We start from the raw sequence: 14,194 nt of genomic DNA on the forward strand, positions 1-14,194 counted from the left end.
AAAAAGGTTTTCGAGGGGCATAATGATAAAAAAAAAAAAGTGTGGAAATGATGATGATGTCGTAAAATTCTTCCCATGACTCAAAAGGAAAATGGCAAGGTAGTAAGCATAGTGTGCGGAATATGAAACCGAGTGATTTTTTTTTTTTTTTTTGTATTCAATGAAGAGTATTCATTCCAATGAATAATCTCCCTCATCAAGGATGTCTTAAATACTATGGTAAAAAATCATCATCCTTCATTTTTTTTTATTCTTTTATTTTTAAACAAAAAAAAATTCCATTGATGATATTATTTCATATTCTATTCATAAGTATTTTTTGTATTCATCTTACCTTGGGTTTAAATCAAATAGTTATAAAAGGTCATAAGTTTTTTGATTCTATCACCAAGCAACAATTCTTCATTAAAGGGTAACACTAAAATAAAATGATTTAACAATTTTTGTATTCACTCATTACTCACGCAAAAAAAAAAAAAAAAAAAAAAATTATTTTCCTTTTAACTAAAAATAAATTCTATTCAAAAAAATTGCATTAGTGTGGCCTATCAACCTCGGAGCGCAAATGAACTCATTGATCCATTGGCTGATCCTCAAGCTTGTGCGCGTGATGCTACTCTAATGTCTAAATTGGGTTTAAATTTAATCAGGGTTTATGAGGTATGACTGACAATCATTCTTTTTTCACGCAACTTTCAACTTGTTTTTTTTTTTTTTTATTTTATTTTTTTTTATTTTATTATTATATAGGTTGATCCAAAAAAAAACCATGACCAATGTATGAAAAGTTTCTCTGATGCTGGTATCTATGTTTTACTTGATATTGCTAATCCAAAAAATAGTATCAATCGTCAACATCCTGAATATACTTTACAACTCTTTGACGGTTACAAGACCACTGTAGACGCGTTCCATCATTATGATAATATTTTGGCTTATATGGCTGGCAATGAAGTTACCAATGACAATACAAATACAGGTGCATCTGCTTTTGTCAAGGCTGCTTTAAGAGATATCAAACATTATATTAAACTCAACAAAACCAAGTATATTCCAGTGGGTTATGCTAGTAATGATGACGAACGTATCAGGGAACCTATTCGGGATTATTTCAGTTGTGATGACGATGCTTCGCAGGTATATATATCTATATATTCTTTTCTTTTATTATTATTACTATTATTTATTGATTTTTTTTTTTATTTTTTTATTTTTTTCTTTATTGTATAGGTGGACTTTTATGGTGTGAATCTTTATGAATGGTGTGGCAAATCCTCATACAAATCATCTGGTTATGATGAACGAACTAAAGAAATGAATCAATATAACAAACCCGTATTTTTATCTGAATTTGGATGTAATTTGGTATCTCCCCGTCCTTTTACCGAAGTTCAAGCAATTTATAGTCAACCCATGTCGGATGTCTGGTCAGGTGGTGTGGCCTATGAATGGACACAAGAGCTCAATAACTATGGATTAGTTAAACTAATAAAATCATCCAACTCATCAAATGAACCAGCAAAGGCCCAGATATTACAAGATTATACGAATCTTCAAATGCAGTTGTCCCAAATTGATCCACAAGGTGTGAATATGGATGATTTTGATGCAAATACTCGATCGGCTCCTGCTTGTCCTTCTCATTCAGCAAATTGGAAAGCTAGTTTGAATTTACCACCAACTCCATCAGCCAAGGCATGTGAATGTATGAGAAAAAGTGTATCTTGTATGGCTTCTGATAAGGTTAGTAGAATCGATGCCAATGGAACATCTGCGGTCGGTACTCAATTGGATATTATGTGTGGAATGACTTCTTGTGATGAAATCAAAGGTGATGGTGAATCTGGCAAGTATGGCGTATTCTCTTTCTGTGACCCTACTGACAAATTGACATGGCTATATCATACTTACTCTCAAAACAATATGGGTGCTTGTGATTTTCAAGGTAATGCTCTTAAAGTGACTCCTCAAAATAAGAACTCGATTGAAACCTGTCCTACTTTGAAACCAACCTTTTCCAATGATGATAACAACAATAACAATAACAAAGAATCTGGTGCAAATCATGCTTGGTGTCTTAATGATTACTTACAAATTGGATTCCTTCTCTTCTTTTCGTCCTTCCTATTCTACAACTAGTTTATTTTCATTCCTTTTTTTTTTTTTTTTTTTTTTTTTTTTACGACACATGAATAAAAAACACTTCAGTATATGTCTCTTTATTTTTCTCCGATTTACTGTATCTTTCCTTTTTTTGGGGTGAACTAGTTTGCATTGTCATGGGAAATGACTTATCATGCGGATCTGGTGTCAAGTTTCTCTTTAAACTATTATTACAGTATTGAGTAAAAAAAAAAAAAGTGAACCGATGATTCTAATTATTCTAGGGTACAACAGCTGACACGACATCTTGATTGCTTGATGAGATCATCTACTTTTTCATCTTTTAGATAATTCGTTAGATTGGGGGGAAGTGGAGAGATTACTTTTTTTGGTATAGTGAAAATATTACCTTACAGGCTTATTTCTTCAGGAAAAAGAAAAGGAAAAAACGATAATCATATATATATATATATAATTTTCGAATGAAATGAATACTCATCATCCAAGAATCAGTTCACTTGAGAACTATGAGGTATGATATAAATAAAAAATCAACTCGATATTGATAGTTATAGTTATATGATATTGTAATGACTCTCCAATGATGATGATCCTTATGATAATCCTAATGATATTTCTTATGATGACTACAATACCTTATGATGCTGAATTTCTATCATGTCGAAAGTATTCCAATGTCACAAACTAATGATGACGACGACGTCGATGATGATGGGGAATAATAAGAATAAAAATATCACTTTTTCTTTTTATCTATATCATGACATATCTTTTCACTCGCTCATACAATCTAAAAAAGCAACATGCATCTGCCATATGACTAGTTGTCAGGTACCTTTTTAGTACATTTGTTTACTATGTTTGTACCTTCTTTTTTTCCTTTCCTTTTTTTTTTTTTTTTTTTTTTTTTTTTTTTTTTTACTTTGCTGGGCTCCTAGTTTACCATAATAAATCAAGAAACAAACAAGTTCTATATAGATGATTGAAAGAGAAAAGTGAATAACTTTCCTTTTTCCTATTTTCAGATAGTGATGTGAAAAAGAAAAAATTTTTTTTATATAATGGCTTGAACATATGAGTATCATTATTCGACGATTTGTTGTATTTATGGTATACAGAGGATTGAGATCAAACTAAGTTACGCCATTGGAATCGGGTGTTACAAAGAAAAAAAAAGAAGGCCAGTGCTCCATGTCCTGACTGTGAACAAAACAAAAAACCACGTTTAATATTAATTGTATTCTATCTATGCAAGCTATTATATATATATGTAAAGATTAATATATAGGAACTTAATGATTAGGATGTTTTGAAAACTGTTTTTCATCTCGTCTTCTCACTTTTTTCCATCCATTTTAGGCAATCAGACGGACATTGATTTTGGTCAAGCAAACTTTAATTTTTCATATATACATTATAAACCTTTTTTTTCCTTTTCTTCCTTTCTTTTTCCTCTCTTTTTACTTATTTTTTATTATTATTATTATTATTATTATTATTTCCTTTCTGTCACTATGACCGAAGTTCCTCCTGCACCTATGAATACCAGTATTTCTAGTAATCTACTTCGTGTTATACCACTCATGGAATCGTCAGTTCAACATGTAACTGATGTTGCTGATAACGCGTCTCTCTCTTCTGATTCAACTTGTTCCTCATGTGTGTCTTCTTGTCCTTCTTTTGTGAAAGAACAAGAACCTTTGGGAAAATATCGTTTGGTGAAAACCTTGGGTCTTGGTGAATTTGGTAAAGTCAAGCTCGGAATACATACCGAAACTTATCAAAAGGTAACAATTATATTATATGTCTTTAGTGAAACGTTGTACCTTATTTTTTTTATTTTTTATTTTTTATTTTTTCCATTATAATAATAATAATAATATTAGGTAGCAATCAAGGTGATCAAGAAAAATACTACTGATTCGAAACTAGCCAAAGTTCAACGTGAAATCCAAATTCTCAAGGTAAGGAGAGAAAAAAAAAAAAAAGAAAAAAAGGAACAAATGCTTGTTGTTTATGTTTATTGTAGCATTTTCACAAGTGTGTGAAAAAAAGGGCGGTCGCATAATGTTAGGACGATCAAAAAAGGGAATAAGCGAATTACTCATATTTATTTATTTATCTTTATTCATTTATAGTCTTTACGGCATCCTCATATTATAAAATTGATTGAAGTGGTAGAAACAAATTCTCGTATTGGGATTATCCTGGAATATGCTTCAGGTAACATAAAAGAATCATAATAGGGGTACAAACATATATATATATTGTTTATTCATTTTATTTTGTTGTTTTACTTGTTATTTTCAAGGAGGTGAATTGTTTGAATACGTCCTGTCGCACAGATCTTTAGAAGAAGATGAAGCTGTGAAGTTATTTGCCCAATTGATCAGCAGCGTGAATCACATGCATTTGAAAGGTATTGCTCACCGGGATTTAAAACTGGTAAGTTTACATCGGATAGATCTACTGAACAAAAAAAAAAAAAAAAAAAAAAAAAAAAGGAAAAAGAAAAACTGGTTCAAACATGTTTACTAATATATTTTTTTCTGCAGGAAAACCTACTATTCTTGGATATGGAACAAACTCAATTGGTCGTTAGTGATTTTGGTTTTGCCAATAATGACAAGAAGGATCTACTTACAACCTGCTGTGGCTCGCCCAGTTATGCTGCCCCTGAATTAGTTTATCCATCTGGTGGTTATAGTGGCCCTGCTGCTGATATTTGGTCTTGTGGTGTTATCCTATATTGTATGATTTGTGGTTATCTACCGTTTGATGATGATCCTGAAAATCCTGAAAGTGCAAATCTACATCAACTTTATCAATATATTCGCTCAACTCCTTTGACCTTTCCAACTTTTGTTAGTGATGAAGCTCAAGATTTGATGCGTCATATGCTGCAACCTGATCCTGCCGACAGATGCACCCTCCATTTTGTTATGAATCACCCCTGGCTTCAAGATTACAAAAATACACTTTTTGCCATGTCGAACGAAGAATTGGAGAAACAAGCATTGGATTCAATAATTCACTTATTGCCACCTGATAAAGTCGATGACGATCAACAACAACAGCAACAACAACAAGAACAACAACAAGAACAACAATCTGAAAATAGCCATCCATATCTCAAATATAACACTATCTCTGACGTATTACCACAAGAACTAAATGGACATCAAGTTCAAAATCAAAGAGACACACATTCGGAAATACACAATGAAATTGAAGACCAAGTAGAAAATCTATCTATGACGGAATCACATTCTCAAGATCTGAAACAAAATGGTCAACAACCCCAAGCACCGGATAAAAACAACAATATATTGGAACAGAAAGCGGATGATTCTCAAATACTTGAACCAAAGATAGCTCAGTCGCAAGGATTAGATTCAAATGGAGTTCTTCCTCAAAGATTGGATTCTAATGGTGCTCTCCCTCAAAAATTGGATTCAAATGGTGCCTTCTCACAACGATTGGATCAAAATGGAACCACCTTTCAAGTATTGGATTTAAAGTACACTCAATCTCAAGAATTGGATCAAAAAGGTGCTCAGTCTCAAGAACCAGATCACTTAATCCAAAATAAGGACAGTAAGATGCCAAGATTAGATGATCATTTAAATGGAGAGCAGCTGCAACATCCAATGGATGCAATGCCACCTACACCATCTTCTTTATTGGACAAATCTCAGCTATCAACAACAACAGAAACAACAACATCACATGAAGCGAAGGAAAAAGAATTGCCATCTCTTCCGCCTTTACCTGCTATATCAAATGAAGAAGAAGACCTCTTGAATGATTCTGCTACGAAAGAACATCCACGACAAAGACAACCCAGTTTACGTCGACAGAAGAAATTTCATCCTCAAAGCACTGATGCTGAACCTATGCCAACTGTTAAAGTGAAATCCAAGGTGGACAACATTCAACATCATTATCCAGATAACATCAATAGCGATGACAACAACAACGATATCATTGGTATCCGGCCCTCACTTCTAGTCAAGGATCATACACATTATAGCCCTCTACTTCCAGGTGATCTTAGTGACAAAATGAAATCTGATGACTTGGATAAAGATGACAAAAAGGATGAAAACAACAAAAACGTCCAACACATGAAAACAGCCAGTCTTCCCTTGCTATCTCATAAGACTGATACAGATCTCATCATTGATACCTCTACTTCAGCTAGCAAGTACAACAGCAATGGTAATCTTCAAGAACCACCAAAGAAACGACATAGTAGGCTCCCATCCATCCTTTCTTTATCTTACTCTGGACCTCGACCTTATCGTAGCCAATCGACACATCTACCAAGAAAGCAACGAACCGATGAACATGAAAAGGAAAAGGAATCATCATTTACCGCTGCAGCAACAATACCTGTGGCCAGAAAGAAAACAATGACACAAACAGTGAAAGCTTGGATTATTAAGAAAAAGCATTTTATGAAGTCTCATCACTCATCATCTTCATCATTATCAACATCCACATCGTCTGTCGCAACCGATCGCGGTAACAACTACAATAATCAGCAACAACAACAATCAAGAACAGATCATCGTCATCGTCATCACCATCATCACGTCAAAGAAGATCAAAAACATGAGCAAATTCATCATTACTTGGCATCTTCTTCTTCTCCTTCCTCTTTGGAAACCACTACCATGGATCGATCTGTAATGCGTATTCTCTCTCATGCGCAAGGCGAAAACCTTTCCTCTATGGCCCCTGGTGATTTGATGCTAACCTTGGTCCGAATTTTGACAGCATTAGGTATCGATGTACACCATGAATCATCTTACCAGTTGGCATGCACTAGAAGGAGTCTTCATCATGGTGTATCAAAGAAGAACAAAAAGGGTATCAATAAGGACAAAAAGACTGACTTGACAACAGCTACCATTTATGGACCTCCTGATTTGGATGACGGCCATCATGTTGATTTTACAGTGGAAATCTGCCGATCTCTTCTCTCTGACTTGTATGTGATTGATATTCAGCATTCTTATGGCAACAATGTGACGTTCCAATTCTTGAAATCCAAATTACTTGTTTTATTGAACTTGAATTGATCTATTTATGGATGAAGGCATCTTTTTTTTTTTTTTTCACCTCCTCTTCATCTTGATGATATTCTATTTGGATTTTTTTTTATTTATCTTTATTTCTTTTTGTTTTGTTATATCTGAAATCTTAGTTAGTTTTATATTGACTAGTTTATAAATTCATTCCCTATCATTCGAAAAATCATAAAAAATAAAAACAAGTTGTTTTTTTTTATCTCCTTTCAATGTTAAGGCCAACATGTCGAATCTGACTAGTGGATTATTATTGTTTTATTTTATTGATTGATAGAGTACACTTTCCTTCTTTTATTTTTACTTTATTTTTTCAAAAAGAGTGGCAATACAGTGTTTTCAAGGTTTTTTGTCGGGTCACAAGAAAATGCTTTTCGTGATGTTATCAAATAAAAAATCGTACTTTCCCAAAATGAATGGCGCATTACCACTTTTTCAGATATCGCTCTAGAGATGTCGGTAGAGTACATTAAAAACACACAACACATTGATGATAACTTGTTTATTAATAATAAAAGACACAAAAGAAAAGTAACATAAGCTTTTCATATTTTTAGCAGCTTTGGGTGTTGTCCATTCTTTTTTAGGTATCAATTGATTGATGATTCATGATCGATGATTCATGATTGATGATATGTGATAACGGATGATTGTATATTGGATGATTACAGGATGGATGATGGATGACTGTATGATGGATGATATGTGATAATGGATGATTATATGTTGGATGATTGTACGATTGTATGATGGATGATGAAACATTGTCGTCAATCACTGTACAAATTTCTGATAAAATACAAAATACTTCATTCTAGTTACCTTCTGACAGAACAGCATTTTCTTTTTCTTTTCTATTTTTCTTTGAAAAATGTCAAAACACTCTTTTATCAGCCAACATGATAAATCAATATAATAATGATGATTCATCACATCAATGGAAATTAAAAAATACAATAATAAATGTGCTGTACACAATCATACTACCATTTAAAATAGAACAACTAAAAAAAAAAACTAGTCATTAAACTAAAACACGGCAAAAACAAGTCAGTACCATGTATCACTTAGTACATAAATATTGTAATAATAGAATTTAATGTAGAACATATATGTAATTAACTTTATTATAAAGAGAGAAATGTTGCTAACACTAAAAAAAAAAAATTATAAAGTAGATACTAAAAAAGACAAATGATAAATTAAATACAATAGAAAGAGAGAAATGTTGTTAATACTAAAAAAAAAATGATGATGAATTAGATACGATATAAAGATAGAAATGTTGCTAATATTTAAAAAAAATGATAAAACTCGCTTACATCTTGTCTCATCATTTTATCTACTAAAATTAGCTCATAATTGCAAGGGTGATTCATTTTCTTATAAAGGGATCCCTTTGATTTAACTTTTTTTTTTATTTCTTTACATTATATTCATCTTTTTGGCCTACCTGCTTCCTTTTTTGTCTGTCTTCCTTTTTCTTTGATCTGCCTTTTTCTATACAAGTACTCTTTAATAGTTCAAGCATCTTTGTCTGTTTCTCCATTGATCTACTTCTTTTTTGTTTTTGGGCTTGACCGTGGTCGCTAATGCGCATCTGCGTGGTTACGGTCAGCCTTTTCTTTTTTTATATTCAATACAAATTCCGGGATGGTTATCGCCATCCTACTTTCGCTACGGCGATCTCGTTACACTTAAATGGTAAGCTAGTGAAATATTTTTATCTGGATAAGTATTACTCATTTTTTAGTTTTTATTTTTTTTATATGTTAACTTGGTGAACTCAATTGGTGGATTTCCTTTTTTTTTTTTTTTTTTTTTTTGGTTTCTCTTTTTTTCGTGATATCTATTTTCTTATATTCTCTATTTGATTATGCGACAATTATATTTTTTTTCTTCTGTCATTTATTTTCTATCGTTACGATATTTTATTTCCTATTTTTGCGCCATCTTATTCTTTGAATTCCGTCATTTATTATTGAATAAAGTGTATACCTGTATTAACAAATGCTGACAACGGAGGGGTTGCTTCAATTGACCACGTTGGCATATGCTTTTATACTCAGTAATTAAGGAATGATGACAGGTTGATGATTCGTCGTAGATACCCCTTCTGAGGATACGTCTTGCTCTTGAATGGATAAAAATGCCTCCATTCTATCACCACTGCTGCTATGCAACAGGACTATAAGTAAGGAGTATGGATTTAACATTTCCCACCTTGAATTGAAAAGTGAAGCTATTCCACTTTTTTTTTTTTTTTTTTTTTTTTTTCATTCCATTGCATTTAAAGTAATCATCATCCTGTAATCGTCACATTTCCCTTTCAATTTAAAGATATTAGAGATAAATCATCACCAAAAAAAAAAAATATTAGAATGGCCCATAAAAAAAACTAGATAAATTTTTTTATTTGTATTTGTAACAGAGAGAGAATGCATAAACAGTTGATAAAAAAAAAGAAGTAGAGGAGAAAGAACATACTATTTATTTGTTCAAAACAATACCATCGAACTAAGGAAACAAAAAAAAAAAGAAGTTATTCACATAATACTATTTCATTCATTCACTTTAATTTTACTTACACGAGACTTGAACCATTCGATGCTTTCAGACTTCTTGATCTTGTGGTTGACACCAACGGAAGCTTGAGCACGCTTGCGACGAGCGACACGGAAACCAGGGCGACCCATGACAACGTAGTAATCCATACCGTAGATACCAATGGAAGGATCATACTTGATACCCAAATCAATGTGTTCATCAATACCGAAACCAAAGTTACCGGTGGCAGAGAAGTTACGGTCACGCAATTCGTATTCCTTGACCTTCAAACCACGTTCCAAAATTTCTTCAGCCTTAGGACCACGGACAGTAACGTGAACAGAGATCTTTTCGTTACGACGGATACCGAAAGTACGGACAGTGTAGCGAGCCTTGGAGTAGACAGGGGTTTGACCAGTCAATTGTTCGAGCACCTTGGCAGCACGGGTCAAACGATCACCAGATTCACCAACAGAGATGTTGAGAACAAGCTTTTCAATGTTGAGAGCCTTCATGGGGTTGGCAGCAGTGGGCTTCTGTTCAGCACTCTACAGAAAATAAAAAATAAAAAGAGAATGGTAAGTTCAACCATGACTTCATATATTGGTCATGACAGAATATCTGTATATATGTATATAATAAAAAGGTGATTCCATTCAACCTATTTCGTTTTGAACTAAATGTAAAAATGATGTACGTGTGTGAGTGTGTGTGTAATGACTGATTGTCGTTTTGTATCAAAAGTGAATGGTTCGTAAATGATAACAAGGTGTAAATATATCAAGGACGTTCAATTATTTATATTTGATGTTGTTTCATTCCAATTGACCTTAGAGAGAGAGAGTGAGAGAGAAACGTAGAGGTAATCCATTCATCCATCCATCCATCCATCCATCCATTTGTTCATCCATCCATTGATTCAATATTATATATATACATATATACTAGTCATCTGTCATGACAAATTCGATTGTTGTGTTCCTTTCTATCTATCTATCGTCCTCTACTTACCATGGTTATAGAAGTATTGGGGAAAAGAGGAAGTTCATCCAAAATAAAAAATTTGGGTATGGTTCAAAAAAAAAATCCCATCCGACCGGATTTTGAAATTCGCCAGCCACCACATTGGCCAGCAAGAATAATGAAAACCAAACCATTTATGCTTTGATGAAACGGTAAAATAGTATGTGAGATTAAATCATCTTAAAAAGTTAGGATGAAATGAAGTGTGCTTTTATGCGTTTATCATTATCAATAATCTAAAACTACTGTATTCATGTTCATAATCATTTAAATGTAGAAAGTCGACTTTATTAAAATATGAAGGGAAAGAGGTAAAAACTAAAAAAGATCTAATCGAATCTAATGGTAAAAACAAAAAGGAAAATTATCCTTGATCCAGTTGGCAGCTGTTGTTGGGCATATGGAAGTAATCTTTTCCGGTTTTTGGATATATGCCAGGAGTAAAGTATGGTCTTGTGATGATGTTGAACGCAAAGTGTTGAGTCTTCGCCATTTATTCACTATCCATAGAAAAAATCCAATGATCATTTCAATCGATATTTTTCCATCCTATAATAGAGAATAGTAGATAGTTTCAAGGAGCAACGCAGAGAAGTACAATTGTAACAGATAAATGATTTTGTTGACCTTGGAGCAGAAAAAGGACTAGATGTAGGTTCAGAATTTTTTGTAAGTAAAGCAACAGTGAGTTGTTTAAATCGTATGCTTGGCACTGGAAAATACTCGTTCAACTGGAACACTAGTGCCTAAAAAAAAAAAAAAAAAAAAAAAAAAAAAAAAAAGAAAAAAAAAAAAAGAGCATGTGAGGATACGTGATATACAAAATTCTTACTTGGTAACAATAACTACGACTTTTTTTTTTTTTTTTTTTTTTTTTTTTTTTTTTTTTTTTTTTTTTTTTTTTTTTTTACCTGGGACAGCAGGGTAATCACGAACCATTGTTGGGAACACCGGAAGGATATCCTGTTCTACTTTCCATCAGCCTAAGATATCACGCAACATACTGTTCATTTCCCTTGCCCTGTGATATTATAGTTCTACTTCATCCACGCATTCTTCAATCCTTCATACTGCTATTCTTCGTTCATATGCATGCTGTAATACATGAGGAATGTCTTCAAGGTCAATGGCAGGTAAAGTATCATCTTGATTTTGAGTATGTCTCGATCGTTCAATTAGTCGCCATTTGCTTGTTTTAACGAATTCAGCTTCCTAGTCATATCGATCGGTATAATCAATAGTGAGATCAGGGTCAAGCGCTACTGTATCAAAAAGAAAAGTGAGTAAAATTGATAAATGCATTCTATTTTGATTAAAAAAAAAAAAAAAGAGATACTTACAATACGCTATCATTGAAATAGTCGAATCATCTGTAATTTTGTAATCTACTGAAACAAAGTGTGTTGCTGCATTGATAAATCGTTCCAAGAGCAAATCAACAGTCAGAATATTTGAATTTGTTTTTATCCACGGAATCCTTGATTTCAGCATTACGTTCAGCAATTTCCTTTGCATTCTCCATGACGAATACTCCTGTCAAATATATTCTTTTCCCAATCAGATATTGCACACGTCGATCCAATGCTTTTTCCAAATTAGGATGTACGCCATATCCATCAAGAAATTGTACGCTGGGATCAAGATGTTGAGATGAATTCCTAAATAAAAAAAAAAAAGTGTTGGAGCTTATACTGAACCACTACATCAATAGATGAAATATATCATTTTACCTCCAGTAACACTTTCATCTGTCAATTAGTTGGGTTGCAAGTCAGTGTCCGTTGATATCAGCATAGTGAGAGGGGTAATCATGTTTATCATGAAGTAGGTGGAGTTCTATCTGATGATTACATCCGATAGAGGCTTGATATTCTTGACATTGGTGCATCCATCTCGTAATCGTAAAAAGTGGTCCATTTTTTGAGGTGACAAGCATCATCCAATCCATTTGTTTCTTCAATTTCACCAGGTGGATATCTTGAGAGAGCATCAGCAACACAATTTCTTGTTCCCTTGATATGTTTGACAGTAAATTGGAATTCCATACAGCAAAGAGTCCATCGCTGAAGTCGTTGGCTAGCATCTTTTTTTTCAAATAGATAGGTAACTGCAGTATTGTCGGTAAAAAGAGTAAACTGTTGATCCAATAAAAATTTTCTAAAACGTTTCAGGGCAAAGACGACAGCTAAAAGTTCCTTTTCCACCGTCGGATATCTGACTTCAGCAGGTTGTAATTTTCTTGATGCAAAAAAGATAGGAATATAATCATCACCTTCAAGATGACATAGAGCGGCTCCAACCCCATAATCCGATGCGTCAGTAAACAGGAAGAATTTCTTGGTGTAATTTGGATAAACTAAGAAACAATCTTCTTGCAACAATTGCTTTGCTTGTTCGAAACACATTTGATGTTCATTTGTCCAAATAAAAGGAGTGTTTTTCTTGAGTAGACTAGTAAGTTTGACAGTATATTCAGTATAAAGATGTATGTGACGACGATAAAAACCAATAACACCCAAAGAGGCACGTACATCCCTTTGGCAAGTAGGAGTAGGAAAGTTTGAGATAGCCTTTATTCTTTCAGGATCAGGAGCATAACCAGCAGAATCAACCACGAAGCCAACAAAATTTACTGATGTTCTGAATAGCGTACACTTGTTTGCATTGAGTACCATATTAGCTTCCTTGATATGTAGTAGAAATTTTTCCAAGTCTTCCATGTGCTGTTGTACTGAAGGAGAGTGAATGATTATATCGTCTATGTACGCAACAACACAAGTATAGATCAAATCCTTGAGAGCTAAATATATGGCGCGACAAAACGTTGATGGTCCATTTTGTATACCAAAAGGCATCACAATATAAGAGAAATTTCCATAGGGCGTGGCAATAGTGAGCTTGTTTATTGAATCTTCATGTACCTTTACTTGATGAAAACCTTTGAGTAAATCCATCGACGAAAAGAATTTAGATCCACCCAATTGTTCCAAAAGATCAGTCATAATAGGAAGAGGCCAAGTATCCCGTACTGTGATTTTATTCGGTAAGATAAAAATTCGGTTAAAGTTAGATAGACCAATAATATTTATGATAATTATGCAGTGTTAATAATTTTCTATTCTTACGTTCTTCAAACATGTTGGAGCACCTTTGTTATCAGTAGAGGAGTTTTTCATTGTATACATAGAGCTATTCAACGCGTTCACTATATTTGATACTAGTAATCTATGATAGGCACCAAGACCGAATCCAGCCCACATAAATGTTGTAGTGAGGAGCTAGCATCAACCTGCTGACTATCGCGAAAGAGTGTTCGCCACGTATTCATTTTTGCAACAATACTTCGTTTTGCTGAACTTTTCCCTTTCCATGATGACCTTTAACAATTCCTTAAATATGTGTAATGC

At 33.4% G+C, this 14,194-nt stretch overlaps 3 protein-coding genes across 3 annotated transcripts; 2 read left to right on the forward strand and 1 right to left on the reverse strand.

The window, feature by feature from the left end:
- The first annotated feature begins 231 nt into the window (after nucleotides 1-231).
- BX664DRAFT_325766 (Glucanosyltransferase-domain-containing protein) lies at nucleotides 232-2,153 on the forward strand. The gene is made up of 4 exons (XM_051544094.1): nucleotides 232-412; nucleotides 540-660; nucleotides 751-1,137; nucleotides 1,231-2,153. The coding sequence occupies exons 1-4, from the start codon at nucleotides 285-287 to the stop codon at nucleotides 2,137-2,139; spliced, it is 1,545 nt and encodes a 514-aa protein (XP_051403423.1). The 5' UTR covers nucleotides 232-284; the 3' UTR covers nucleotides 2,140-2,153.
- A 1,447-nt stretch (nucleotides 2,154-3,600) lies between these two features.
- Nucleotides 3,601-7,428, forward strand: BX664DRAFT_292566 (kinase-like domain-containing protein). The gene is made up of 5 exons (XM_051541995.1): nucleotides 3,601-3,911; nucleotides 4,011-4,088; nucleotides 4,263-4,347; nucleotides 4,436-4,569; nucleotides 4,680-7,428. Exons 1-5 carry the CDS (start codon nucleotides 3,639-3,641, stop codon nucleotides 7,209-7,211), a joined length of 3,102 nt encoding a protein of 1,033 aa, XP_051403424.1. The 5' UTR covers nucleotides 3,601-3,638; the 3' UTR covers nucleotides 7,212-7,428.
- A 2,167-nt stretch (nucleotides 7,429-9,595) lies between these two features.
- BX664DRAFT_275755 (60S ribosomal protein L11) lies at nucleotides 9,596-10,773 on the reverse strand. The gene is made up of 2 exons (XM_051541302.1): nucleotides 9,806-10,773; nucleotides 9,596-9,734 (listed from the first exon to the last, which is right to left on the reverse strand). Exons 1-2 carry the CDS (start codon nucleotides 10,277-10,279, stop codon nucleotides 9,708-9,710), a joined length of 501 nt encoding a protein of 166 aa, XP_051403425.1. The 5' UTR covers nucleotides 10,280-10,773; the 3' UTR covers nucleotides 9,596-9,707.
- Between the last annotated feature and the right edge of the window lie 3,421 nt (nucleotides 10,774-14,194).

Source organism: Halteromyces radiatus (genome assembly GCF_025201355.1).
Source record: "Halteromyces radiatus strain CBS 162.75 chromosome Unknown BX664scaffold_2, whole genome shotgun sequence".
NCBI classification, from domain to species: domain Eukaryota; kingdom Fungi; phylum Mucoromycota; class Mucoromycetes; order Mucorales; family Cunninghamellaceae; genus Halteromyces; species Halteromyces radiatus.